This window comes from Eublepharis macularius, chromosome 3, assembly GCF_028583425.1.
Source record: "Eublepharis macularius isolate TG4126 chromosome 3, MPM_Emac_v1.0, whole genome shotgun sequence".
NCBI lineage: Eukaryota > Metazoa > Chordata > Lepidosauria > Squamata > Eublepharidae > Eublepharis > Eublepharis macularius.
In genome coordinates this window covers 97998691-98026218 of record NC_072792.1, presented here as the reverse complement: position 1 = coordinate 98026218, position 27528 = coordinate 97998691, and the positions used below count along the sequence as shown (strand labels likewise).

At 39.9% G+C, this 27528-nt stretch overlaps 2 protein-coding genes across 2 annotated transcripts in view; one reads left to right on the top strand and one right to left on the bottom strand.

The window, feature by feature from the left end:
• Positions 1–12934, top strand: part of ITSN1 (intersectin 1) — a 152995-nt gene extending 140061 nt beyond the window's left edge. The window contains exons 33-39 of the mRNA XM_054973365.1: positions 1243–1410; positions 2559–2771; positions 6532–6653; positions 8874–8956; positions 9044–9127; positions 9969–10142; positions 10968–12934. Of these exons, the coding sequence (XP_054829340.1) occupies positions 1243–1410; positions 2559–2771; positions 6532–6653; positions 8874–8956; positions 9044–9127; positions 9969–10142; positions 10968–11116 (993 nt within the window). The 3' untranslated portion in view covers positions 11117–12934. The remainder of the gene's footprint in view (positions 1–1242; positions 1411–2558; positions 2772–6531; positions 6654–8873; positions 8957–9043; positions 9128–9968; positions 10143–10967) is intronic.
• A 2721-nt stretch (positions 12935–15655) lies between these two features.
• On the bottom strand, positions 15656–25001 carry ATP5PO (ATP synthase peripheral stalk subunit OSCP). Its single transcript, XM_054973370.1, has 7 exons — positions 24929–25001; positions 22597–22647; positions 21165–21275; positions 19853–19982; positions 19344–19456; positions 17721–17807; positions 15656–15843 (listed from the first exon to the last, which is right to left on the bottom strand). Exons 1-7 carry the CDS (start codon positions 24953–24955, stop codon positions 15730–15732), a joined length of 633 nt encoding a protein of 210 aa, XP_054829345.1. The 5' UTR covers positions 24956–25001; the 3' UTR covers positions 15656–15729.
• Between the last annotated feature and the right edge of the window lie 2527 nt (positions 25002–27528).

The following is a 27528-nucleotide window of genomic DNA, read 5'->3' as shown; positions in this document are numbered from 1 at the left end:
ATGGGAATGCTCTGCAGATGCCAGAGATGGGTTTGCTGTTGCTACTGCATTGGGCTCTGATCCTGCAGGGCAATGAGTCCCCAGGTTTCTTGGCCACCTTATTGTGGGAGTGCAGAGGGGCAGCTCCCATCCACCCCAACCCAGAGTTGTGTGTTCAGAGGGGAAGGAGTCCAGTTGAGGGAGTTTGTAAACAGCCCTGTTATGGGCTGCAAGCATCCCCTTCCCCCCTCCCCCCAATCCAAAGAAGCACTGTCAAGTAATACTTTCCTGGGATCCTGCCTCATTGTTACATATGGTGCCTAGAGAGCCAGGATCAAGCTGTTTCCTCACCTCAACACAACTCTGGCCTCAGTTGTGGAGGCCACCATTGTGAGGGCGGTGCCCAGCCTCATGCTAGGAGAATGGGTAAGGCAGATGTGGATGAACAAGCCAGGGCAGGCAGAACCCCTGCTCTTGCTTACCTCTTTAAGCTAAGTTTCTGGAGACAGGGTACCTGTTAGGGGTCTGTAATGAGAGAGATTAGTCAAACACAGAGTGAATTTTGCTCTCCCCTAGAGGTGTAAGTGCTAAGTGTTCACCCAATTTTGCAAAATCCCCCGCTGTGCTTTTCCCACCACTTAGAGCACCACTTGTGCTCTAAGTATACACAGCAGGGGGATGTGAGACAGAACCCCCTACCACATGCCATGCTTACTGAATTCAGGGGAGTCCTGCCCAGGTTTTATGTAAGGTGAAGGGGCTGTGATTGGGTGCTGGGGAGGGGCTTGGCCACCACCAGGGTGTGAGGGGATTGGTTGTAGCTGTAGTTGGCATCCTGTGCTCCTCTGGGCCATTTGGGCATGGCCATGCGGGTGAGAGGGTGGTTGACTTTTCCCTTTGCGTGGGTGCCTATGGGCTACACCATCTTTTTTCATGACAAAACTGTCTGCCGCTGTTTGGGGGTGTTACCCAGCCTGGAGCAGCTTAGGAAGCTGACTAACTCCCAGCCTACCCACTCCCACGCAGCACAGAAATTTATGCCCAAGGCCCACTGGCAGCTACAGGGATCCACCAAACACTAGTCTTGCAAGGTGGTGCTAGGGAACTGTGCCAGAATAATTTGGGCTTATGTCGATGGAAGCCCAAGATACATCAGTGTAAGGGCTAACTGGTTCCCTGAGCACTTAGGGGTGCTCTGTAAATCTAGTAAATGGAATAGGTTTTGCTGCTTTGTAAGAAATTATCTCATTCATTTTCTTGTAGATATTAGAAAATACTCCTGAAAACCATCCTGATCATAGTCATTTGAAGCATGCTTTGGAGAAAGCCGAAGAACTTTGTTCTCAGGTCAATGAAGGTGTACGTGAGAAGGAGAATTCAGACAGACTTGAATGGATCCAGGCCCATGTTCAGTGTGAAGGGTTATCTGAGGTAAGCCTGCAGTTCTACTGAAGCATTCGAGTAAGTTGCTTTGGGTCCCCATTGTGGAGAAAGGCAGTATATTGCTAAATATAAATGGAGATGGGGCAGGTAAAAGATTTTAGAGGGTTTGAAGGACAGAAGGACATAGGGAAAGGTGAGCATATGGAAGGTGCCAGAGAGACAGAAATAGGAAATAGCATAGGGAAGAGGATACAGGGAAAAGTGAAGTACCCCCTGCAAGTTCATGTAGGTTCTCCACCATCAACTGGGCCTGGTTCAGCTGGCACCATTTAACTGGGCTATAGAGGAGAGGCTGCTGGGAAGGAGGGGGGTAAGGTGAAAACAGGGGAGCAGACAAAGGTGGGTGAGAAGGAGGCAGGAAAAGGGAGAGACACTATGGGGGCAGGGAAGGAAAGAGGTCATGATGGGAAGACAGGAAAATCAGACCCCTCCCCATCCTCTCAAGTCCTTGCAGGTTCCCCGCTTATAATATACTAATTTGCTAAAGCATTAAAACGTGTATAACAAAAACTTCAGAAGCAGCACATGGAAGCTATTTTTTTTTAAACGACAGTGAGGTGAGATTTATAATGTGCTGAAATTAACCCCGCTTTGAGAATAGCCAGTTCTGAAAGTTTTGGTGAAGCTGGATACTAGCAGATTCCAGTTCCTATTGACCACCTGGAGAGGATAGTCTTTGCTTCTGCTAGAATTCTTAAGTATAGAGGGCAGGTGAAAGTCAAGCATAAGATAACCTTAAAATGCATAACAGCAAGTAACAAAGAGTATAAAGTCAATATATTTTAAATATAGAGGTCAGTATATTTTAAATACACATTCCTCAATTTAATAACATATTACTCCTGCCTCCTATGCCAACTGTAGCCTCAGAGAAAATGATCAGGCATTGATACTTGTAGCTTCTTCCATATTCACACAAGTGTAGCTTGGTAGAAAGGTTTAAGTCCAAAGAAGCAACTCTAGCATAAATAGTAAGTTCTGCCATACCACTAAGTACTTGCATTTCCTGATGCGACCGAAATATTAGTGGCCAGCTTTGCAAAGTGAACCAAAGTAGCTGTCAGAATTTCAGCTGCATCAATAATACTGTAACTAGTATATTTTACACATTTCACTGTTGTGTTTTCCTCCCTCAGCAACTTGTTTTTAATTCTGTTACAAACTGTTTGGGGCCACGCAAATTTCTGCACAGTGGGAAACTCTACAAGGCCAAGAGCAACAAGGAATTGTATGGCTTTCTGTTCAACGACTTCCTCCTGCTGACACAGATCATAAAGCCTCTTGGTTCATCTAGCACAGATAAGGTTTTTAGCCCCAAATCAAATCTGCAGTATAAAATGTACAAAACAGTAAGTATCACTTCAGAGTAAACTGGTGATATTTTGATAAAAATCCAAAGACTAAAGTATAGACAGAGGTGATGGATGTTGTTGCATATGGACTACCTCATGCAAGACAATTCTTATATAGATCTCACTTCTGTGCAAGAAAACCACATGTACACCACAATCTGTAGAAAATCCGAATGGGTCTGTTGTGTTCTATGTATATGCAGTGGGGAACTAGCCTTCAATCACATCTTCCCGTTACATATAAATGTGATGAAACAGAGGGGTGAATTTGTCACGTTACCATGAACCCACAATACAGCAGTGATATGTAGCCATTTAGGAAGTAGATAAATTTAGCTAATCTCAATCTATATCATGTTCAATGCAGTTATATCCTGAATTCCTAAGAAAGTCATATTGAGTTATGTTGATCAACAAGCTCTGATGATTTTCATACACTTGCTTTTGGGATAGTAGGATCTACTTGATATTTGGCAGCATACCTGGATTGGGGTACTGCATTATTGGTGAACAGCTGTAGTGCATCCAGAAAGGAGACAATTTGTGCTGGAGAAGCTGAAGACAGGAGAAAGGATGCTTGTATCCCCAGACGCCCCCTTTTCTCAGCTACTTTTCTCAGTCATGTAGAAAGCAGGCATCTGGAACCCCAGCTGGGATCAAGGCTGCTGGAGAAAGGAGGTTGCACATGAGGGGGGAATAGTAGTTAGGGGAAGGATTAAGTACCTCATCCCACCCACCACTTATCTGCTTCAAATCATATCCTCCATCTGCTATTTTGTGACTATTTGTTGGCAATCACAGCTCCTAGCTTGGATTGTGCCACCAAATTACTAGCTTGGTAGATTTTTCTACCTCTGTTTCATTAGGAGAATGTTTGAAAAACAAACCCAATTTGAAAATCCCTGGGGTGTGTGTGTGTGTCCTGATCCACTGTGGCTTTTAGAAGTAAACTTGAGCGTACATCTAATAACATAAAGCATGAATACAACAAATGGGTATTTTGAAAACACAGATATTGTATAGATACACTAATCTGAGAGGCTCCCTGCTAAATATACATTTAACCTACCATTAAACCAAAGTTTGTTGTAACGTAATATGTGAAAGAGCACTGTTATTGCCAGAGAAAAGTAATTGAACATAAAGAAAAAGTAGAGAAATACAGCTGGAAATAGTTTTCTCTCATTCTTTCTAAGGAGAAGTTACTACTTGCTGTGATTAGTCTAGTGAGGGAGCAGGAACTGAAATAGAATGCAACATTAAGGTATTTGCATAGCATCACTAACTATATTACTTGCAATAAAGCATTGTCCCCTTCTCTTAGGTTTATTGTGTTAAAATGTGTATGTAGACATTGGTCAGGCAGGGCCCAAATTAGAAATTCGCAAATATTTGCACTTGTGGTTAAACTTCAGACAGATATCTTAATCCATGGGAAAAATTACTTTCTCCATTGTATTTGAGCCAAGTTTTCATTATCTTTCTATAGGTGGTTTACTTGGTTAACTTTGTTAATCTCTTTGGATTGGCTGTTGGGATCCATTATTCCCGTGCATGGTGATCTTGCCAGTCAGTTACACAGACAAATGTGTATGGTGGTTAACTCTATTCTGGAGCATAATATATATGTGTGTTACATGCTGTCAAGTCACTTCCAACTTATGGTAACCCTATGAATTAATGAACTCTGTAGTGTACTATCATTAACAGTCTTGCTCACGTTTTAAAAAACTGAATGTCATGGCTTCCTTTATTGAATCAATTAGTTTGTGTAGAGTTTTCCTCTTTTCCTATTGCCTTCAACTTTTTCTAGAATTACTGCCTTTTCCAGCGAGTCTTGTCTTCTCATGATGTAAATCAAAATATAGAGAGACCAAATTGAGGAGTTTTGTGTGTGTGGTCATTGATTTGGACTCCCATTCCTAATTGTTTAAAAAGTTGCTAAAATCAAGCACTGGATGAGTTGCTTCCCCTTCATCTAGCCCTAAACCTCAGAAGCTTAGTGATGTAGATCAGCCTATAGAGAGGATTGCTGGGCAGGATAATACTTATTGGGCCTTGCACGCATCCCCTAATTTTAATTAACTGCTGTAGGTGTTATATGCTCACGCAGGCTGATGTTTTCCTTCCCCCTCCCACATCTGCCTTCAATATTCTTTGCTTCTAGAGCTAGAACGATACACAGTACTTACTAGGGTATTATGGGTGGGGTATCAAATATACTAAGGAACAATATAATGTACCTGTACAAGTTGCACTATGTCAGTAGGCCATAGAACCTTAAGAGAATCATGGGAATATTAGCAGCTCCTAAAGTCTTAAAGATATATTCTTTCTGGCCATAGTGTGCAAAGGCAGATCACCCTACAGAGGCCTGAATAGTAGCAAGTGGCATGACCTTACCCTCTTCCAGTTCAGTTTTTCTGTGTCTTGATTAAGCTAAAAGGTGAAGGGGGAGATTTTCTCCAGCCGATAGCACCAGCAGCCGTGTTGATTGATGGTATTGGTGGAACATTGATGGTTCTGGTGGAACATCTGCCTATTTTCCTTCTTTATTTTTATTTTATTTACATTATTTATATATTCCACCTTTCTCACTGAGTCTCAAGGCAGATTACACAGTGTGAGTCAGTACATTTCAATAAACATGTAATAGGGTATATATGCAAATTTGCAAAATTTTAAAACTGGTAGAAATCAATTCAGAGTTGAAGAAATGCTGGGATAGAGCATAAGCAATTCTATGACTGAGATATTAAACAACATAGGAACTATCCAACAGGATCATACTTACAGCAATAGTAATAAAGTCTAAGTATTACAGGAATAGTAGTAAAGTTTATAGTCACTCCTTATTCCTTTTCTGATGCATCTCTCTGAGACTGCTTCCTAATATTACAGCCATCCTATCTGAGTAAAAAAGCCCAATTGAATAATTCAGTTTTTCATAGTTTGCAGAAAGCCAGGAGAGGGGGCTTTCCTAACCTCCTCAGGTGGGCCATTCCATAAAGTGGGGGCCACCTACAGAGAATGCATGTGTTGATTTTGCCCATGTTCCAGGTGGCACCTGCAGAAGGCCCTGTTCAGATGAATGAAACTGCCGTGGTGGAACATAGGGGAAGAGGCAATCCTGTAGATATGATGGACCAAGGCAGTGAAAAGCTTTGTATGTGATAGCCAATACCTTGAATTTAGCCTGGTAATTGATAGGTAAACTGATGGAGTGACTGCAGAATTATAGGTAATAATATTCATGCCCCTCCTAACTCCTGATAGTAGCCGAGCAGCAGTGTTCTGCACCAACTGGAGTCTTTGAGTTCACTTAGCTGGGAGACCTGGACTCCCACTTGGGAGCACATCATGCTCCTTCTGTTTTCTGTCACTAGCTTTGGCTCTGTGCCTGGGACAACAGCAAGCTTTGACTCTTAAGTGGTCATTTCCTTTGTCTTTATCATTCCTCAAAGTGCTCTGTCCATTGCTTTTTGACATCAGAAGTCTTGCTATGGCAGCTTTAAATAGATGATTGCCCAGTCTACTGCAGTGGCCCTAATTAAATTGTTTTAAGCAGGCAGTCCAGATTTGCAGTTAAGAAATGGTTGCATTTTTCAGTTATAATGCATTACCACTATAATGCACTACTTTTGTGAAAGTAACAAAATAATACCTGTCAGAGAGTAGGGCACACTACTCAGCTCTGTGCTCTGTACCCCATTCATTCTGAGTTTGCTTAATGTAACATTGCCTCATATGTTTGCAGCCCATATTTCTAAATGAGGTCTTGGTTAAATTACCCACGGATCCTTCTGGAGATGAGCCTATCTTTCACATTTCTCACATTGATCGAGTCTATACACTCCGTGCAGAAAGCATAAATGAAAGGTAAGATGCCATTGAACTGAAGCACTGAAACATGTATCAACACACAATAAAACGTACTGTATGGGATTCCTCCAGTTCCTGATGCTAACAAAGACTTCTCTAGTACTTTTTTTTGTACATTATTCCAATTAATTTCTCATGTGTGTTTTGATTTTTGTTTCTCTTACCAAATATTCATTTAAATCAGGAGCAAGTTTATTGAGCCTGTGGGCACTTCTGAAATTTGGTTGGTGGGTGTCACCACAAAATGTCAACCATTGGGGTGGGCTCATACAATAAATTACATAGACACCTGTAATGATTTCAAGAAATGGGTGCATGTGTCTTTAAATGTTTGGTGAGATAGGTGAAGAGTGGGGGGTGAAAGAGAGAGATGAGTGAGTGATATGGTTGGTTGATGACAGAGAGTGGGCGGAGTGAAGGCAGTTTTCAGTTACTGAGGGAGAGAAAAAGATTCAGTTAGGGCAAGAGAGGCGAGCTGTGTGCAGCCTGAGTGTGTTCATGTATTTGTGAGGGAAAGGCAACCTGAGTGGAAGCCTGAACTGAATGTGTCTGTGAGACTATATATTCATTCTATTTGAAGCAGGCAAACTGTGTGTGCGCCTGAGAGAGAAAGAATTGAGAGTGAAAAGAAAACAGGCTAGCTGTGTGCTGTCTGAGGAGTTCTCTGTGAGAGAATATAGAGCCTAGAGAAAGAGGCTAACTGTGTGTGAAGCCTTACAAGAGATCTGTGTGAATGAGTTTGGATGAAGCAACTAGAAGAACTAAGAACTACTTTTATGTAACCAATACGCTTCTTAAAAAATAAACTTTTATTTTGTTTTGTTATATCCCAGAGTAGCAGTCATAGTTATCTCCCATTCCTATCCTCAGGGCCACATAGAACCACGAAGGAGCCTGATGCATAAACACGTTACCAAAGGGAAAACTTAAATAAAATATATTGGAATTTAATATTCCTGGTGGCAGCTAACTACCCAGAGGGTGTGAAGGGAAAGATTAAAGCAAAATCCACCCTAAAGAAAGTGAAGATCATAACAACACCCCTATACGTAAATAACACACATGGAATTGCAAATAGAAAGTGTCTGAATTCAGAAGTAGGTTCAGTAACCAGGTACATGAAAGCCTTTAAGCTGCAGTGCCTGAGAGTAGTTCACAAAATTACCACATTTAAAATGTCCTTAAGGTCTACAGAATGTTCCTTAGTCCTCAAATCACTAGTAACAACAAGAACAACAACTGTGTGCTTATATACCTCCCTTCTGGACAGATTAGTGCCACAGAGTGGTGAACAATGTTGTCACTGTCCCCTCAATACAGCTGGGGAGCTGGGGCTGAGATGAGAAGCTTGCCTGAGGCCACCTGCAAAGCTCATGGCAGTAGTGGAAGTAAAACTAGCAGAGTGATGATTCACAACCCAGCCACTTAACCACTATGATACTGCAGCTTTCCAAAACATCTCTGATAGGTTGAGTTTTATGAAAGCCTACAATGTGCCAGTGTTTCAGGATGATATGTTTGTTCTGAGCTAAGTGTAAACATTCCAAAGGAAGACATTTTCTTCCCTTGAAGATTTGTTTTTGAGCAATATATCTGATCTCACTTTACAATCAGCCCTTGTTTTAGGTGCTATAATCACCATTATGTGGTCTCCTCTGGATACCACTGCATTAGATTCCATCTGATATCTATACGGACCGGAAGTTTTACATTTAACATGTGACAGCTTAACATGACTATTCCTTACAAAAAAATGTCCTGCACTTTAAAAAGCTAGCATGTGAGGGAGGCAGGCTAGAATGTTTCTCCTTGACGACTATCTTTCTATGTGGAGTACATATTTACATGAAGGAGCATTCAATCGTTTGAGCCCTTCCTCACCAGCAGTTGATAGTGATCATGCCCAGACCCAAGAACATCATTTCAGGTGGATAGCTGTGTTGGTCTTCAGTAGAAGGGCAAGATTTGAGCCCAGTCGCACCTTAAAGACCAATGAGATTTTCCAGGGAGATTGACTCTAAATGTATACCCTGGAAAATCTCATTGGTCTTTAAGGTGCGACTGGACTTGAATCTAGCCCAGACCCAAGTTTGCCACTGAAAACTAGGCCTGTTTCAAGAGGGGTTAATACAATCCTACCTGTGGTATGCAAACAGTTGTGCTCATCTGCATGCACTTTATAGTTACCAACATTCCTTTTACTTATTTTTGCTTAAGGACTGCTTGGGTTCAGAAGATCAAAGCAGCTTCTGAACTTTACATAGAAACAGAGAAGAAGAAGAGGGAAAAGGCATATTTAGGTATGGCATTGGGGAAAGTCTTTATAAAATTTCCCAGAAATGTTGAAAGAGTATTTTAATTAATTTTGCCTGTTGTTATCACCACAGTCCGATCCCAGAGGGCAACTGGTATCGGAAGGCTAATGGTGAACATTGTCGAAGGTATTGAATTGAAGCCGTGCAGATCCCATGGTAAGACCTTCACAGATTTTTTTTTTTAATATCCAAAGAAAGAGGGTCACTCTACACAAGACATCTAACACGTGTTCTTCATGTGTCAGGAGACGCAATATTAGCCAGGAAACATGGTTTTGAAAGACAGAGATGGTGGAGATCCCCTCCGGAGAGATCTCCACTGGCTCTGTTTTTCAAAACTTAACGTTTTGAAAAACGGAGTCTCGTGTAGAGACTCAAAAGTCTTGTGGTAACTTAAACAGTAACTCATAATTGTGGCATAAGCATTTGTAAGCCAGAACATGTTCCATCAGAGGCAGAGCATATGCCAAAATAAATTCATCATTATTATTCATTATTACTAATTTTGACTGCTACAGATTTATATGGCTCTCTAGAATTTGCTGTAAAATCTTTAATACAAACTTTACCAGGCAAAAAGCTATTTTAATTCTTCTTGCATAGACTTCAAAATAACTATTGTGGATTTCTTATGGTGGAAGCCTGCATAGCTTGTGATTCATTAACCACACAAATCCCATTGGTCGTGTATTGTGAAAGCTTGACAACTGCCTCTACCACTCCACCCTGTTTTAGGCAGAAACAAAACTCCTACACTCAGGAGTTTTGTTGAGCTCCTGGAGGGTCACCATTTATGGCTGGTGGCCACAGGCTGCACATGCCTGCCATAGGGATTATCCTTGTTTGATGGCAGATTCTAGTTTGGGAAATTCACACACTCAAGTTGTTTATATCCAGATGTTGAAGATCCAGCAGTCGCTTTGTAAGAGCCTGAAAAGCAAGTTACTAAATCCAGGCATGTGAAAATAACACCAGCTATAAATCTGAATTCTTTTAGGAAAAAGTAACCCATATTGTGAAGTGACAATGGGCTCTCAGTGTCATATCACCAAGACTATACAGGACACTCTCAACCCCAAATGGAATTCTAACTGCCAGTTCTTTATCAAAGATTTAGAACAGGATGTCCTCTGCATAACAGTGTTTGAGAGGGATCAGTTCTCCCCAGATGGTAAGTAGTGCCCCTTCATTTTTGGGCTTGGTATATGTATGTACAAAAGGAGCCCTGTGGTGCAGAGTGGTAAGCTGCAGTACTGCAGCCCAAGCTCTGCTCACGACCTGAGTTTGATCCTTGCAGAAGCCAAGTTCAAGTAGCCAGCTCAAGGTTGACTCAGCCTTCCATCCTTCTGAGGTCAGTAAAATGAGTACCCAGTTTCCTGGGGGTAAAGTGTAGGTGACTGGGGAAGGCAATGGTAAAGCACCCCATAACAAAAAGTCTGCCAAGAAAATGTTGTGATGTGACGTCCTCCCATGGGTCAGTAATGACTTGGTGATTGCACAGGGGACTACCTTTACCTATATGTATGTACACAGTTCTGCTAATAGTAACCATTCTAAAACATAAAAGGAAACACTGGTGAAACTGGCATTTCTCTTCCTGAAGGCACTGAAGTTAGAGATGTGAAGAACAGAAGTCATGTAATTGCAAAAGCTTTAATCTCTTCTCACGTTGGAGTGCTTATATCTAATATACAAATGACTCCCTGAATGCAGGTTTACAAACACTGGCCATTTCTGCGCACCCAGTACATTCAAGGCAAGGTGAAATGGTTATTTGTTGTCAGAGGAGGTGCAAGTAGAGTTTGAAGAAGCAATGCTGAGATCTTGAAGGAAAATTATTTCTGAAGACAGGAGTTTCACTCCCAGTTCTCACTAAAGCTTAGTGTTCAATATGATTTTGAAGGTTCATGCCCTTTCTGAATTAAGTCCTTGTCAATAATTAAACTTTGGGTGGGCAGACAGTATTTCTTATCATTGTGTGTGTGTTATATTTCAGACTTCTTGGGCCGAACTGAAATCCGTGTAGCAGATATTAAGAAAGATCAGGGCTCAAAGGGACCAGTTACAAAATGTCTTCTTCTGCATGAAGTCCCAACAGGAGAAATAGTCGTCCGACTGGATTTGCAGCTGTTTGATGAACCTTGAAAAGGAACCTTCAAACTGAAATAATTGCAATAGGCGTCTGCAGAATCTGTCTAGAAATTCTTATACTTTTTATATGAGACAAATACTTATCAAAAGGATTTTAAAAGCCACAAGCTAAGAACAGTCTTGTTATCTTGGTAATCCTTGCAGAAAACCGAATTCCCAGTTTGTGAGGAAAATAAAAAAAATTGTTTCATTTTTTTGCTGTAATTTTCAGGATATGAGACTTTGACCCAGACATGTAAAATAAAACAATGCACCTCCTTTGGATTACTTCTGTATGCAGTCTAATCAAAAGAGGCTGCTACTGATGTGTTTTTGAAGGCTTTCTGTAAATTTCCCTTCGAAATATTGTGCCTATTGGCCCACAGAATAGTGTATAAATGTGAATATATTTATAGAGGATATACATACAACATGAATGAATTCTTGCCATGTAAGATACTGGGATTTCTTTTAGGAAGTCCATGAAAATATTTGAATCTGTTTTAAACAAATCATCTCAAGAAGGATAATATAATGATACAAAGTTTAAATGACAGGTGCCCAGTGTGTTAATGCTTAGCTGAATATTTCAATTGCAAAGAAACAAATTCTTTGTGAATTTAAGTCTTGAGTTATTGTTTCAAAGCCCTCTGTATTGCTTAGTTCTCCAAGCTCCTTTAGATTTTGAATGGTACTGATGCTTTGCACTTATCATCTGCCCTGGGATATCATTCACCCCAACTGATTAACATGTATCTCCACATCAGTGCTTTTTAGTTATGTTTCCAATGAGTATGTAGATAAAATAGTTATTGAAAATAGGAAAGATGACAAAGTCTTGCTGTGTGTTGTACTGTACTGCTAACTCGTTAAAGCAGCTGCTGGGTTGTGAAAAAGCTGGAAAGGGTTACCAGCTGTGATGAGGAATTGATTCCTCTGGCTCAGGAAAGGATTGCTGATTTATTTTATATATAGGTAATGCTGAAAAGGCTGCCAGAAGGAATGATTACATTGTACCTAAATAAAATTGACACTATGATCTGATAATCAGGGTGATAGCTCATGAAGGTGATGATTGTTATCCTGATTCATTGTAAATTTGTCAGTTGCACTAGTAGGTATGACAACATTCTGCAAAGTAAGACATCCCAAAGTCAAAGGAGTTTATGTTGCGAATGTAAAGATTTACTCACTGTAACGCACATAGAATACCTTGATTCTGGAAAGTACATTGAAATCCAGTTAAACAGAGGAAGCACGTTCTTAAGAACTTGGCTGAAGTAGGAACAATGTCAATGAGAGCGTGTTCATTTTGATACATTCTTTCTCATTTCCAGCTCTTCATTTTGATAACCAAGGATCATGCCTAAATGGGTATGTTTGTAATGACTTTCAGGATGAGAAGTGTTGACTGTTCTGTTAGCATGTCAATGTTCTTGTAAGATGTGTTGGCTTTGTTGCTGTTTGCATGTTTTGGTGCCAGTTTTCATGTTTCCTGTGGAGATGGTGTTCTTTAGCACAGCAACTCTTTTTTGATTTCCATTAGGAAATTCGGATAACTTGATTGGTAGCTACAGTCTGGTAGTAAGTGTAAACTGTGCTTGAAAGTGTTTGTGTACTATTATTTCCAAGGAGACCACTGTATTATTTTCAGCATTTTTTAAAAATCCTGTTTGTTGGAAGGACAAAAAAGTTTACATTTCATACTTTTAAGAATTGCTTTAGTATTTATTTATTGAAGATAATGTAGAATTTTGTATCAGAAATGACATACTTATGTATTTTTTTGAACAAAGACACACTTTAGTTAGAAATTTTCAATGGACCAAGTTTTAGAGGAAGTTTAACTTACAGGCATGCAATTGTTCACCACTGACTGGTTTAAAATCAATTTAAAATGAACTTAAGTTTCTATTTTTCAATGTTGTTATAAGATTGTTTGAATTAAAACTATGTAAATAGAACAAAATCCACATTTTCCTTTTTCCATATAGTACATTTTACAATATAATGTATATGAAAATAAAACATTGTAGAGAAAAAAGGTACAAATACTTCTTCTATTGATGGAAAAATATTAAATGTCATTGTTCTATCCTCCTATGGTTGTTCGACTTTTATTCAAGTCTTGTAAATTGAATGAAGCTGTGTGTGTTCTAAAATAGTTACGATGGAAAGTCTATCATTAGGCAAGTCTCAGTATAGGCACAAGCCATCATCCTAGGCATGGGCTGGCAATTCACAGACTGCTTGATAATTTAAAAATGAAACAAGTCACTTTGTCAAATTTAAATCACTCTTGCCCTTCTGTGATGACAATCATCACAGCTTTAAAGTAAGTGGTTATAAATGTAGTCATTTATATATGCCAACTTGATTTCAGTGATAGAACAGATAGATAGGGGGTTTCCATATGTTCTACCAGGGCTTTTTTCTGGGAAAAGAGGCGGTGGAACTCAGTGAGTTGCCCTCAGAGAAAATGGCCACATGGCAGGTGGCCCTGCCCCCTGATCTCCAGACAGAGGTGAGTTTAGATTGCCCTCCATGCCACGGCACGGAGGGCAATCTAAACTCCCCTCTGTCTGGAGATCAGGGGGTGGGGCCACCAGCCATGTGACCATTTACAAGAGGTTCCAGAACTCCATTCCACCACATTTCAGCTGAAAAAAAGCCCCTGTGTTCTACCATAATTTCCCCACTGATCTCCATATTTACAAGCAGCAAAGAATGGAGGATGTCACCCATCTTTATGTCCTGCCATGAATTAACAAGATAATTGTTTGAGTGATGCTTGCAGCATCATTCTTGTTGACAATGTAATGTACTTTTCCCCTCCCTGAAGCTTCCCAACCAACAGGTACTTGGGTAACTGAATTACACAATCAGTCAGGACATAGGATTTTTCTCTCACCACAGATGCTAATTTTCTGCACTTTGCACCCCTGTTCTATCAAGCTAATTACCACATGTATTATAGCTAGCTTCCTAGCATTCTACTTTGCAATACCCTCCCAACCTTTGCCTGGATTATAAAGACTCCTACCTTTTCCTACTCCTAGTATCTGACAAAGGGAGCTTTGACTCTTGAAAGCTCGTACCTTGGAAATCTAGTTGATCTCTAAGATTCAACTAGACTTGAATCTTGCTTTTTTACTGCTGATCAACATGGCTACCCATCTGAAACTATCTTCATGTTTAATATTAAGGTTATAACCTTATATAACCTTTCGTAGGTTATATATTATATACTATTACAACAGCACACTTAAGAAATACAAGACTCAACTAGTTTAGCTCTATATTTCCATTCAGTGTCAAGAGAGCATCCCCACAGGGAGTCTTACGTTTCTCTGTGCATTCAATGCACACTCAACCCAGTTATACTGCAGATAAAGCAAATCCAAACCATTACTTGCTCCAAGCACAATTTAGAGATGCAATATTGGATGCATGTGTGCATGTAAGATCCTCCATGACTATATGGCAGCATGTTTCAGAGCTGCAAGCTCATGCGTAAGTTCATCAAGGAATTTTTTCCAGTCCAAGTACTAAGTTTTACTGGTTTTGCTACTAAGCATGCATATCCCAAGATAACACAAAGAGATGGCCATTGATTTAATAGTATATCCAAACAAGTAGCTTCACTTTAACCAAATGGAAACTGATTTTTTAAAATGTTTTCATACAGTGCCTTTCTGTTCTGTTTTAATGCATGCAAATGGCTCATCAGAAGAATAAAGTAACTGCCAATCATAATCACTGGTGAGGAGGGTGACTGAAAGTGTCCATGCACTGAAGAGGTTTCTGCATATCTCCTCTGTCCTTGAATCACCCTCTTTCCTGATAAGTATATAAAATGTATTAAAGATTATATGCTATACTTAAAGGCAGCTGCCAGCAGCTCAAAAAATGTTTCTTTGCATCCCCATTAAGTTTAGCTGGCCTTGAAAAGCTGCACTGTTCCCAAACAAGTATCCATCTGTTACTGGGTAGCCAATTAGTGAACTACTCTCTCGACTTTTACACATTTTACACATTCAAAAACTTTTTAAAAATTCAGGTATGCTTAGCCAAAACTTGTAACTCAATCCTAATACCATCTGCTAAGAAAAGTATAATTTAGTTCAAGCATTTAGGATTGTAGCCTTATTTAACAATTCCTGCCCTTAAAGAGTCATAAATATACAGCTCTCTCTGCTTTGACATGGAGGTACTAAAAAGGAATCAAGGCTTCTCTAGCCAGTCCTGTATGTCTTTCATATGATACGGTTTCACATTTAAAGGTCCATTTTAATGATAAAAGTACAATTTCAAAGATGTGGTGTCCCATAATGCAAGAATCAGACAGTCTGAAGACAGATTCCTGACAATCAACCAACTGAAGAAAAGAATTCTCATATAAAACATCATTACCAATTTTAAAGTCACTTGCATATGGAAGAAAACCTACCAAATAGAAATAAGGTGGTTTTTTTTAAGGTAGCCATTTTGGGATTTGCTTTAATGAACTATAGGTGTTTTCTAAATCGCAAATGAAGTACCACTAAAATCACCATCTTTTAAAGAACCATTTTTATTTTTTTCATAAGAGTTGAATAAATTTAATGAAAAATAGCTTGGGATGAACACTAGACAGCCTCTTTCATGATCTTGGTCAGTTTCTGAATCTTGGACTTTGTCGACATATCCACGTATTTATCCCCAATGTTGACAATCATTCCTCCCAAGATTGATGGGTCAGTCTACAAAAATCAAGCAGGACACTCACATCAATCTCCTATGTTATAAAAGACTAGAATGCTTGCATTTTGGTTATCTGATCAATAGTATCAAGTACATTTTATAATACAGATTTGTTATAATCTGTATATATGTATATTTGCACATGTGTATATTTGCACAAAACCATTTTTGTTAGCTGTCCTGAACTCAGTATGCTTTAGAAAAGAGCAAGAGTCCAGTAGCACTTATAAGACTAACAAAATTTGTGCTAGGGTATGAGCTTTCGTGAGTCACAGTGAAGTGAGCTGTGACTCATGAAAGCTCATACTCTACCACAAATGTTGTTAGTCTTAAATGTTGTATAGTCTTATAGGTGCTACTGGACTCTTGCTCTTTTCTACTGCTGCAGACAGACTAACATGGCTACCCATCTTGATCTATCAGTATGCTTTGTTTAATAATTTCCCTTGTAACAGAGTTACATGACTATGCTAGGGCATGGAGGACAATAAAATGTTTAGTATTTATGTATCCTATTTTTATTGATTACATCTCATATCTAGACTCAAAAAATTCTCACTTCAGCACCAAAACACTTTAATGATCCAGGAATTAGTATACTGATTTTATTATCCATTTTCCTTCCTACTGATCTTGTTTGTCCCATGGCTTAGGACATAACTAGATAGCTGAACTGCCAGATTTGTATTATTCAAATTTTAATACTTTTAGCTTCAGGTAGTCTGCTAGGACAGACTGAGAAAACCTTGTATAGAGATATATTGTTGAAGGCTTTCATGGCTGGAGAACATTAGTTCTTGTAGATTATCTGGGCTGTATAGCCGTGGTCTTGGCATTGTAGTTCCTGACGTTTCATCAGCAGCTGTGACTGGCATCTTCAGAGGTGTAGCACCAAAGGACAGAGATCTCTCAGTATCAATGTGTGGAGAAGATGTTAGCAGGTAATTTGTATCTACTCAGGAAGGTGGGTTCGGGCTGAGTCATCCTGTAAGAGTTTCCCAGGGTCTGCAATGCTAATGGGGGGAAACTTCACTGTATCCTGAGGAGGTTCTTTTGCATATGGATTTGTGGTTGATATGCTAATCTTATCTGCAGGGCTATTGTAAAATGTAGAGTATTTTGTTAGTCTGGTGTTTTTCAGCAATCCATGTGAGTTGGTTTCCTGTAGACCTTGTGACCTAATTGAAAGTTTGCTTTGCAGATGACCAAGGTATCTAGAAATGGAAGTTTACCCTCGGTTTCTTTTTCCATGGTGAATTGTATGTTCGGGTGGATATTGTTGAGGTGGTTTAAAAGTTTTTAAGTTTCAGGACACTAAAATACTGGACAACACATCCAACTACTTTGTCAGATTGCACAGGGAAGCCATTGAAATTCATATGCATAAGCACAATTTCAACAGGAAAGAAGAGAATTTAAGAATGAGTCGGGCATTGTTTCCAGACCTGAAAAACATCAGACTAACAAAATACTCTACATCTTACTATGGCTCTGCAGATAAGATTAGCATATCAACCACCAATCCATATGCAAAAGAACCTCCTCAGGATACAGTGAAGCTTCCCCCCATTAGCATTCCACACCCCTGGGAAACTCTTACAGGATGACTTGGCCCAAACCCACCTTCCTGAGTAGATATAAATTACCTGCTAACATCTCCACATATTGACACTGAGAGATCTGTCTTTTGGTGCTACACCTCTGAAGATGCCAGTCACAGCTGCTGGCGAAACGTCAGGAACTACAATGTATGACCACAGCCATACAGCCCAGAAAATCTACAACAACTAACTTGTGTAGAGAGTTATGGTACCCCATGTAAGAGGTCAGGGAAATGCTTCTGCTTCATGGATCCTTTACAGAACTGCTACTATACCTTGAGCTCCAGTTTCAGTATTTCTCCTTTAGTCAAGAAGCCATTCAAAGCTGTTTTCAGTTCAGTGGCACTGACCTCATCCAAGGGCTACAACACAGAGACCAAAAACAAAAGAGAGAGGGAGACAGAGAAAGAGATGAAGAGTTCAAAAAAGGTACAATAGAAAGGTGAATGTTTCATTTTCAGATGTAATACACAAAAGAATGAAAACTGGCTTAGGTATTTATTAGAAACAAATACACACACACACACACACACACAGTATCCTGATTAGCTTTACTAATGACATTTTGCTATTAACTACACAAACTGAAATTGGCAAGACACTGAAAAGCATGGTGTCAGTACAGAAGAAGGATCCTAACCTGGTAAGTTACAAAAGATACATCTTTATCTTTCCAATTACTATGCTGTACTCCTTTACTGCATGAAACAATAACGGAGGAGCAAGGACAGCTCTACGCCTTACTTTGTAAAAGTGGAATAGACTGGAATAGACTAGTTACCGTCTAGTCTATGTATTCAGTAAATAAATGTATACTGTATATATTTATTTAAATGTCTTTGATATTGACTGTATTAATCTCACCTTATGTAATCCGCTTTGAGTCTCAATGAGAAAGGAGGACTATAAATGACTTAAATGAATAAACATACAGTTGAATTACTTAGAGGGTCTAGCATGTTTGTTCAGAATAGGAATACTAATTCATAGAGAATGAATACCCTATTCAGAGCAGAAGTACTCAATTACCACCAACAGAGAGGTGGTGTGTGTGTGGGGGGGGGGGGGTTGCTACTTTTATTCCAGAACATGGAACATTTTCCTGTTTAAAAGAAAGAGGGCTGGCAAAAGTAACAGAAAGAGAAATGTATTGTCGAAGGCTTTCACGGCCGGAGAACGATGGTTGTTGTGGGTTTTCCGGGCTGTATTGCCGTGGTCTTGGCATTGTAGTTCCTGACGTTTCGCCAGCAGCTGTGGCTGGCATCTTCAGAGGTGTAGCACCTCTGTGACACTGAGAGATCTCTGTCTTTTGGTGCTACACCTCTGAAGATGCCAGCCACAGCTGCTGGCGAAACGTCAGGAACTACAATGCCAAGACCACGGCAATACAGCCCGGAAAACCCACAACCATAGAAAGAGAAATGTTTGCTGCCTTTTAACAGAGATTGTGTTAGAAAGCTTGATAGAACAGGCCAAGCAAACTAAAAGCATATTCTGACATGAATTCTGTGGCTGTTTACCTTTTTAATAGCTATCTTAAAACAAGCCCTCAGGTGCTTATGAATAAAGTGCCATTCACTCGGCAGGCACAGGGCTGTTCAGTTTGTTTTCACCATAGAAAGCCATTAGACAACACGCACATAGCTAAGGAGTCTTCTGTGCCAGAATGTTTTAATCTGGTAGCTGGCCACCCTGCCCCATGGATCTGTTTTAATGTTGGTGGATGTGCAATATGGGTGCGACTATCTTATATAGATTTTATTGAATTGATGGAAATGTTTTAATTTATGCTACCTTGTTTTTATTGTATCTATTATCATCTGTGATCCACTCTGAGCCTGCTTGTGGGGAGATGGAATATAAAGTGAATAAAATAAACAAATAAATAATTAGGTTACCTGGGCAGTGGTAACAGAGCACAGCACTTCTCCACGGTATGCACTCATGATCTTACCAAATGCGGAAATTACACCTGGTGTGTAACGTAAGCGACCGTTTTCAGCAAGCACATCTTAAAGAAAAGATTAAAGGATTACTAGCAACTGCACAAATGATCTTACTGGGCAGTTTCTGTATCTTTTAATAGGGCACATCAAATTCTTATGTTTTGTTTCAGCAATGATTCATTGCTATATTCCTATACTTGAATTGTATGTGTCTTTTCAAATTTCTGCCATGCGTACCCGATAACATTGTTTATTGATTGTCCTGATTGTTGATTGCATGGACTTCCATTGTATAATCTGCCTTGGATCTTAGAGATAGACAGACTATAATAATAAGTAAAAGAAACTATAAATATGACTTTTAAAACGGTGTCTATTAAACAAAAAAGAAATACTGTGCTTTCAGCAACAGCTGACAATGCAAAACTAGTAGGGCCTAAGCCATAGAGAATACTACTTACTCACAAAGTTGACAGTGATCGGACATAGTTTCTCTTTAACTAAAGCATCATTCACAGCCTTTTGCTTTACTGCACCCTTTATGTGAGGGTTCATGACAACACCAGACAATTTAGGATCCCTGATTAGTGCCTGGAATTGGAACAACAGGAATATCATGGTCAAAACCAGAATTTCTTCCAGATAGTTTACCAAGACAAACATAATTAGATCTAGAAATCAAAAATGTTCTCAGTGTAGTTTACTTTTTTTAAAAAAGCATCTCAAAGGTAAGGGGTTGTTTAATCATATTACAATTAACATGCATATTATAGATAAAATAATATTCAGAAAGCATCGCAATATTATCTGAATGACTCTCACTAATTTACAGTACTGCTGATTGGTGGCAATGAACACATATTCAAAGAAAATAATACTTCAATTTTATAATAAATTTTATTTATTTTATTTTATAATAATAATAATAATAATAATAATAATAATAATAATAATAAAATAATACTCCATTTTAAATCTCCAATACATTAATCTATCAACAAACTTTATCTATGTATATGAAAGTGGATTAAAGAGCTGTAAATTTTAGTTGAGCATAATTCCTGCTTCAAATCTCACCTCTACCGCAAACTCCTTAAAAGGGCTTAAGCAAGTCTCTCTCTCAGCCTCAGCACCCCATTCTCAGTAGCTGCTCAACAGCCACAACTCTCTCACCTGACAAGGTTTTCGTGAGGGTTACAACAAAAATAGTGCATGTGAAGCAATCTGAAGATTTGAAAGTGCTGTACAAATGCTCAGTTACAATTACCCTCCTCCCACTTCTTTACTCCTGAGCTCTTTAGACAGCTTGTTAATCTTTCACCGTGTTGTGAAGCCTGCAAGGGAGAAATACCCATAAAGCAAATTGAGATAAAGGGGAAGGCAATAATCAGTGCCCAATTTCTAACCAGCCACCTGGCCATCACTTGAAACCCAGCAGCAACCCTCCCTAACAATGTAATAACACCCATCGCACATGCATCTTCCGAACACAGGGGCCTGTCAGATCTCCAGCAATGCAGTCTGAAATAAAATTTTATGAGCAGTATTTTTTTGCACCTGCTTGTTGTATATGTTTTCATTGTTTTTGTTTTTTTAGCTCTGGCTTTAATTGTTTTAATTATGTGCTAGTGCTGTTTTGGCTGGTTGTAATGGTTTTTAAATGTGATTGTATTATGTGCATCTTAATTTGTTAGCTACCTTAGTGGCCTTTATGAAGGCAGAAAGGAAGGATATAAATTCTGTTAAATAAATACATTCCAAATATCTTATTACCAATACTCGACTCAGCTCTTTTTCTATCTGCTCCAACTTCTTCTGCTTAGAAGCAGCAGAATAGAGTGCAGTGGCATACCGTCCTTCCAGTCCATACACCTGGATTGGGGGCTTCAGAGGAAAAAACAATCAAAGAATACAAAACAGCAAATGTCAAAACTGCATAAGGCAATGAAAATGTTGGATAGTTTTCAAAACTGCATCAGCACATTATCATGTCAATGAAATTCAGAGGGAATTAAAAGCAAGACAGACCAACTTCAGTCTTGCATGGTGTTTTGTCTCATGGTCCCATAACCTCATGGTCCACCGACAGATTTTATTTACAAAGGAACAATTTACATGCAGAACACCTCAATGATTAAGGACTAGATGAGGAACACTTAGTCCAGTATTACCTGATTCAATGGGAATGTATTTGTGGTTTATAAGTGTACCATTTAGGACAGCGCAGTATGTGGTGGCCATTATATTCACTTCCTGGCAGCAGCAACCACACAAGAAGCTGGTTTCTGTAGCAAGTGGCTGTATGGTAAAAAACTCCCCACTCATTTCTATGCAGTAAAGTCATATTCACTACATGGCCAATTATTACAGGTTAAGCCAGTATAGGAAGATAGAAGTGAATTCATAATAGATTTGTAGCTGCCTTGGACCCTTTATGAGGAAAGACAGGTTATATATGGTATTACAAATACATAAACAAATTTAAGTGCCACACATGGTTCAGTGTTTTCTGAAGTTGCACCTGGTCACAAGCCAGTGTATCTGATAACCCAATCTTTATTTGGAACTAAATGCCACTAATCACAATCCAGAGGAGTTAGCCGTGTTAGTCTGTAGTAGCAAAATCAAAAAGAGTCCAGTAGCACCTTTAAGACTAACCAATTTTATTTTATCTAAATCTCCCCTCCTCTTCTGTATTTGACCAGTTTAGATCATGCATCTGACGAAGAGAACTTGATTCTCGAAAGCTTATGCTACAATAAAATTGGTTAGTCTTAAAGGTGCTACTGGACTCTTTTTGATTTTACTAATCGCAATAAAACTTATTTCCAAGTAATTACACATAACAGTCATAGCTTAAAGAGTAAATCTTCAATACTATATATGTTTCATGCATCCATCTGAGATGTCAACATTACTGCACTATTAACACAAGGTCATCGAAATACTGTGTGCCTTAGAAAATTGTCTTAGGATCTGTGCAAGCCATAACCACCCTCTCTTAAAATTCCAAAGGTGCCCACAGGAACAAAAAGTCTGGAGATCCCAGCTCAGCCAGAGCTACCTAGGTAGCTATAATATGCCATGTAAGACACATTTATATACAAAGATCCAAATTCCCATCCTATAGCTTTTCCATTTACATAGAATTTTTAAAAAATAGAGCAATCTGTTAGTAGAATGGGAAAAAAATAAGCATACTTACCTGCACCAGTTTTGATGCTGGCCTGACCAAATTGGTGCTGAAGTGACGCACCTACAAAAAGAAATTCACAATTCCAATTTTTAAAAAATGTGAGAGATTATATATGTATCCATGCAAATCTATGCTTTTCAGAGAACAAAGCACAACTAAGCAAACTAATTCTAAAAGTCACTCTCTCTTAGACTATCTCTTAGGTTTTTAGAAAGGGTAAAATGAGGAAGAAAAAAAACGTATGTGTTACTCTGAGCTCCTTGGAGGAAAAGCAAGAAAAAATATATTGGATTTTAGGATAGGACATGATATTTTAGCAGCCCTGCCAACTTGGCAGAAGATTCCAACTACTGAGGATGGCAAATGCAATCACACACGTATGAGTTTCCAAACACATGACAAAAAGAAATAAATATTAACAGTAATTTCCTTTCTTAACATCAAGTAACTGTAGCACACTCAAGGGTTTACCCTTCATACTCAAATAATACATATATGCTTCTCTATGCTTTAGGCAGTCTGATCATCTGCTTTTCATTTTCAACAAGTCAAACTTGAATGTAAAATTAAACCAAAGCCAAATTATGATTTCACCGAACGGTTTAGGCTGTGTTTGGGGGCAGAAGAGGCTGTTTCAAGCCTGGAAACTATATATGATTTTTAGCTAATGCAACCTTCTGACAGAAGAGTGCCACTTAGAGCAGTATTCTAGCATTATCTTGTTTTCATCTTCTGAGCAGTTAGATTCTGGTTTTTACCCAGACAATTTAAACAGCAGGGATCCAACTTCTCCTATACCAAACTACACTCACTCATGATGACAGAGGGTCCTCCCTAGCAATACCAGCAGATCAATTTACAACACCCCAAAGGGAGAGGCATTCTTGGATGTTGTTCCAAAACATTGCTTTTCAGTAGTACAGTAAAAGCTGCCATCAAGTGACAGCTTGTTTCGTTGTTTGTTATTTTAAAATATTTCTAAGATTCTTACTAATCAAAGGCCTTGAATCAAGCACATCGAAAAGCCAAATTAAATTTAAAAGTCAATCAGAGTAGCCAGCACATGTTACAAGGTTATAAATTGGAACTGTGGTAGGAGCACACTAGTAGGGTTGACAAATGCATGCAGCATATATATCCATTGTATAATAAACTGAGTTCAGACAGGACAGAAGTAATGCTGGTTGAGATGGCCTGAGGTCTTGAAGGACATCATGCTCCCCACTTCTGATGGGATTCAGCTGACCCTTGCTGATTCAGTTAAAAGCCTTGGGATTACACTGAACCCGGCATAAATACTGGAGAAGCAAGTTAACTCAGCTACAAAAAATGCCTTCTTCCAATTTAGTTTAGCTTAGAAAATCTACCTCCCCCGCAAACTTTGCCAATCTGGCTACCTGAATCCACACCATGTTAACATCCAGACTAGACTACAGAAATGCATTTTACCTAGGTCTTCCCTTGAACAGTTGGTGTGGAATGCTGCAGCTTGTTTATATTCAAGAGCTAAACGGAGCATGTACATTACACCCATTCTGCTATCGTGCCATCATTACCAAACAAAATTTAAGATATTGGCTATCACATACAAAGCCCTTCAGAGCCTATGAGTTTCATATTTGCTAGACCGCCTCTCCACCCATGTCCTACTGTTACAATTCCACTCATCTGAGCAGGGCCTTCTACAGGCACCACCCTGCAGATAGGCAAGATCACAACTGCCCATACATATGCCTTCTCTGTTGTGGGCCCTACTCTGTGGAATGGCCTACTTGAGGATGTGAGGAAGGCTCCCATGCTCCTGGCATTTCACAAACTATACGAAACAGAATTGTTCAGGGGGATATTTGGGTAAAGGAAATAGGACTACATCACAACAGATTGGCCAAGAAACTGCACTGTTTCTCTACTGATGTAATACCATATTCTGATTTGTTAAAAGGAAACTTCACAGGCCTCCCTCAAAAGCCCCACGATGTCCTGACCAAGTCTAGGACTAAAGTAACACTGACAAATCAAATGATCTGGGGAAAGATATCAGGGCATTCCAAGAGACTTTCGAAGCAAGGAAGGGTTTACTTAGGGATCTTGAGTACAGCATAAATAGAAGCTCTTTACTTTACACACAGACACAAGCTAGTCCCAGCAAGCCCAGGAACACATTTCTGTTTTCTGTATTAAAATCTCAAACACTAGGAAAGAAAGCAAAGAAGACCCCAGTCCTTCGATAGAATCCTCTTCAACATCACTCGTTTCTCTTCCCACTCTCACAACAGCGAGACTACACGAAAAAAAAAACCCTCCAAAACAAACCTCTTTCTACCCCACCCTGACAGCTCACCTTTAGAGACAGCCCGGCCGCCGCCATCTTCTCCTCTTCTAGGTCAAACCAATCCCTCACCAGCCTTGCCGGTGACTAAAACGCATGCGCAACGGCTTGGCGCAGGATGTCGAGGGGGAATGGCTTTCTGGGAATTGTAGTTTTTATAAATCAAGAAACAAAAATGAGACATGAACGAGATACACAAATAGATTTGCATCGACGAATGGAGCCTGTTCTTCGATAGCTGAATCACATAATTCCGGGGAGTACAACGATGCATGGAGTTTCCCATCCAAAGCATTCTGTTTTGCAACCAGCTGCTCAGACCAGCTAAAATGGGGTCGTAATAAATTTAAGTAATCAGTGCTGTTTTCCCGTCTCTGAAATTCAAAAACCGTGATCTGATCTTTAAACTCAACATCTAATGTGTCCTCTGCAGTCACTCCTGTTTATCAGATGCGGAACTTATTATGCATTAGGTATACAGGTAATGTAGTGAATATATACTCGACTTTTCAATCATTTTTACGGGACAGGGTAAAAGCCGGAACGAGACAGAACAGGCCGGAACGGGCACTAAAGAAATGCCACTGCCACAAAAAAGAGGGGGATGTGTTAGAGACACTCCAGAACAATATTTTAGAAATGAAAACTCTGGACTGGCACCCTTTAATTAACCCGTTCCATGCCAAAAAGCTCCCGGAACAGCACAAAACAGCCCGGAACGGGCACTAAAGAAATGCCAGTGCCACAAAAAACAGTGGGATGTGTTAGAGACACTCCGGAACAATATTTTAGAAATGAAAACTCTGGACTGCCCTGCTTTTATTAACCCGTTCCATGCCAAAAAGCTCCCGGAACAGCACAAAACAGCCCGGAACGGGCACTAAAGAAAGGCCAGTGCCACAAAAAACAGTGGGATGTGTTAGAGACACTCCAGAACAATATTTTAGAAATGAAAACTCTGGACTGGCACCCTTCAATTAACCCTTTCCATGCCAAAAAGCTCCCGGAACAGCACAAAACAGCCCGGAACGGGCACTAAAGAAAGGCCAGTGTCACAAAAAACAGCGGGATGGGTTAGAGACACTCCAGAACAATATTTTAGAAATGAAAACTCTGGACTGGCACCCTTCAATTAACCCTTTCCATGCCAAAAAGCTCCCGGAACAGCACAAAACAGCCCGGAACGGGCACTAAAGAAAGGCCAGTGTCACAAAAAACAGTGGGATGTGTTAGAGACACCCCAGAACAATATTTTAGAAATGAAAACTCTGGAATGGCACCCTTCAATTAACCCTTTCCATGCCAAAAAGCTCCCGGAACAGCACAAAACAGACTGCAGTTTTCTGCAGACTCGGGACTGAAAGCACACCCAGACCATGTTTTTCGCTTCCCTCCACCCCAACAATTATCTGTTGGTAGCCTGGGACTTAGCCTCAGGCGAAGAGGAGTTACCTGGCTGGATGCTCCAAGTAATAATAAAAAATATGTCCTATTTTTTCAGTTATTTATTTGTTTATTTATTTGGAAAAAAAATTAAGAGATGTCCGATTAATATATGTAATAAACCAAAAAAAGGAATCCACTTTAAGGATTGCTTCCCATAGACCAATTCAGTTAGAGGGTCAAAATGAAGGTGAGTGCAAAAATGATGCGAAGGGTGTGTATGTTTGTACAGTGAACAGTGGATCAATGTGAACAAAATCAGTGATGCAAAAATTCATGACAGCTTGGTTGGAAAGCTGCATGAAGTATTGGTATCTGAAGAGGGTTTTGACTAAAGTGTCAGCAGGTGTTTGGAGAGACAGTTCAAGCATACAGGAGGGAACAGCAGAGCTGATTTGAAGAGAAGGAGACTGGGTAAGGTTGCAACCTCCTGATAGAGCCTGGAGTTCTCCTGGAATTACAGCTGATCTCCAGATAAGAGAGATCAACTCCCCTGGAATAGCTGCTTTGGAGGGAGGACTCTATGACATTATATGCCACCGAGGTTCCTTTCCTTCCTAAACCACACCATCCTCTGATATTACCCCTAAATCTGCTGGCACAAGCAGGAGTCAGCAACTGTAAGACTGGGGAGGCTGAGGATGGTGAAGCAGCAAATATCATACTCTAGAATGTAACAGATAAAGGGCTTCTAAGCAAGATCAGGTTTGCCATTATGGCCCCTAGGAGAAAATTTCCTATGGGATGGTGGTCTGGCGTACCACTTGTCTGCACACAACACACACACACGTCAGTGCCCAGGCAGCCAGGAGGGCCAATAAGGCTGGATAGGCAAGAATCAGCCAGTGGTCTAGTGGTGCAGAAAAGCCTGGTGCTGCAGCTGCTGCCTATCCTCCTCACTTGGCTTGCCTTTGCCTCAGTTGCTCCATCAGTGATCCCTCTTGATCAGAAACACCAGCCACAGATGACCAATGATGAGGCAAGTGAGGCAAAGACAAGCCGAGGGAGACAGGCAGCAATAGTCCTTGGCTTCACTGTGGTGCTGCCTCCTGCTGCTGGCTTGTACTTGCATATTAGCCCATTATCTGTTGGATCTCCTCCAGATGAGGCAGTGTTGATGGAAGAGGGATGGGACCAATGGTGAAGAACCATTTTCCATGGCTTCTTTG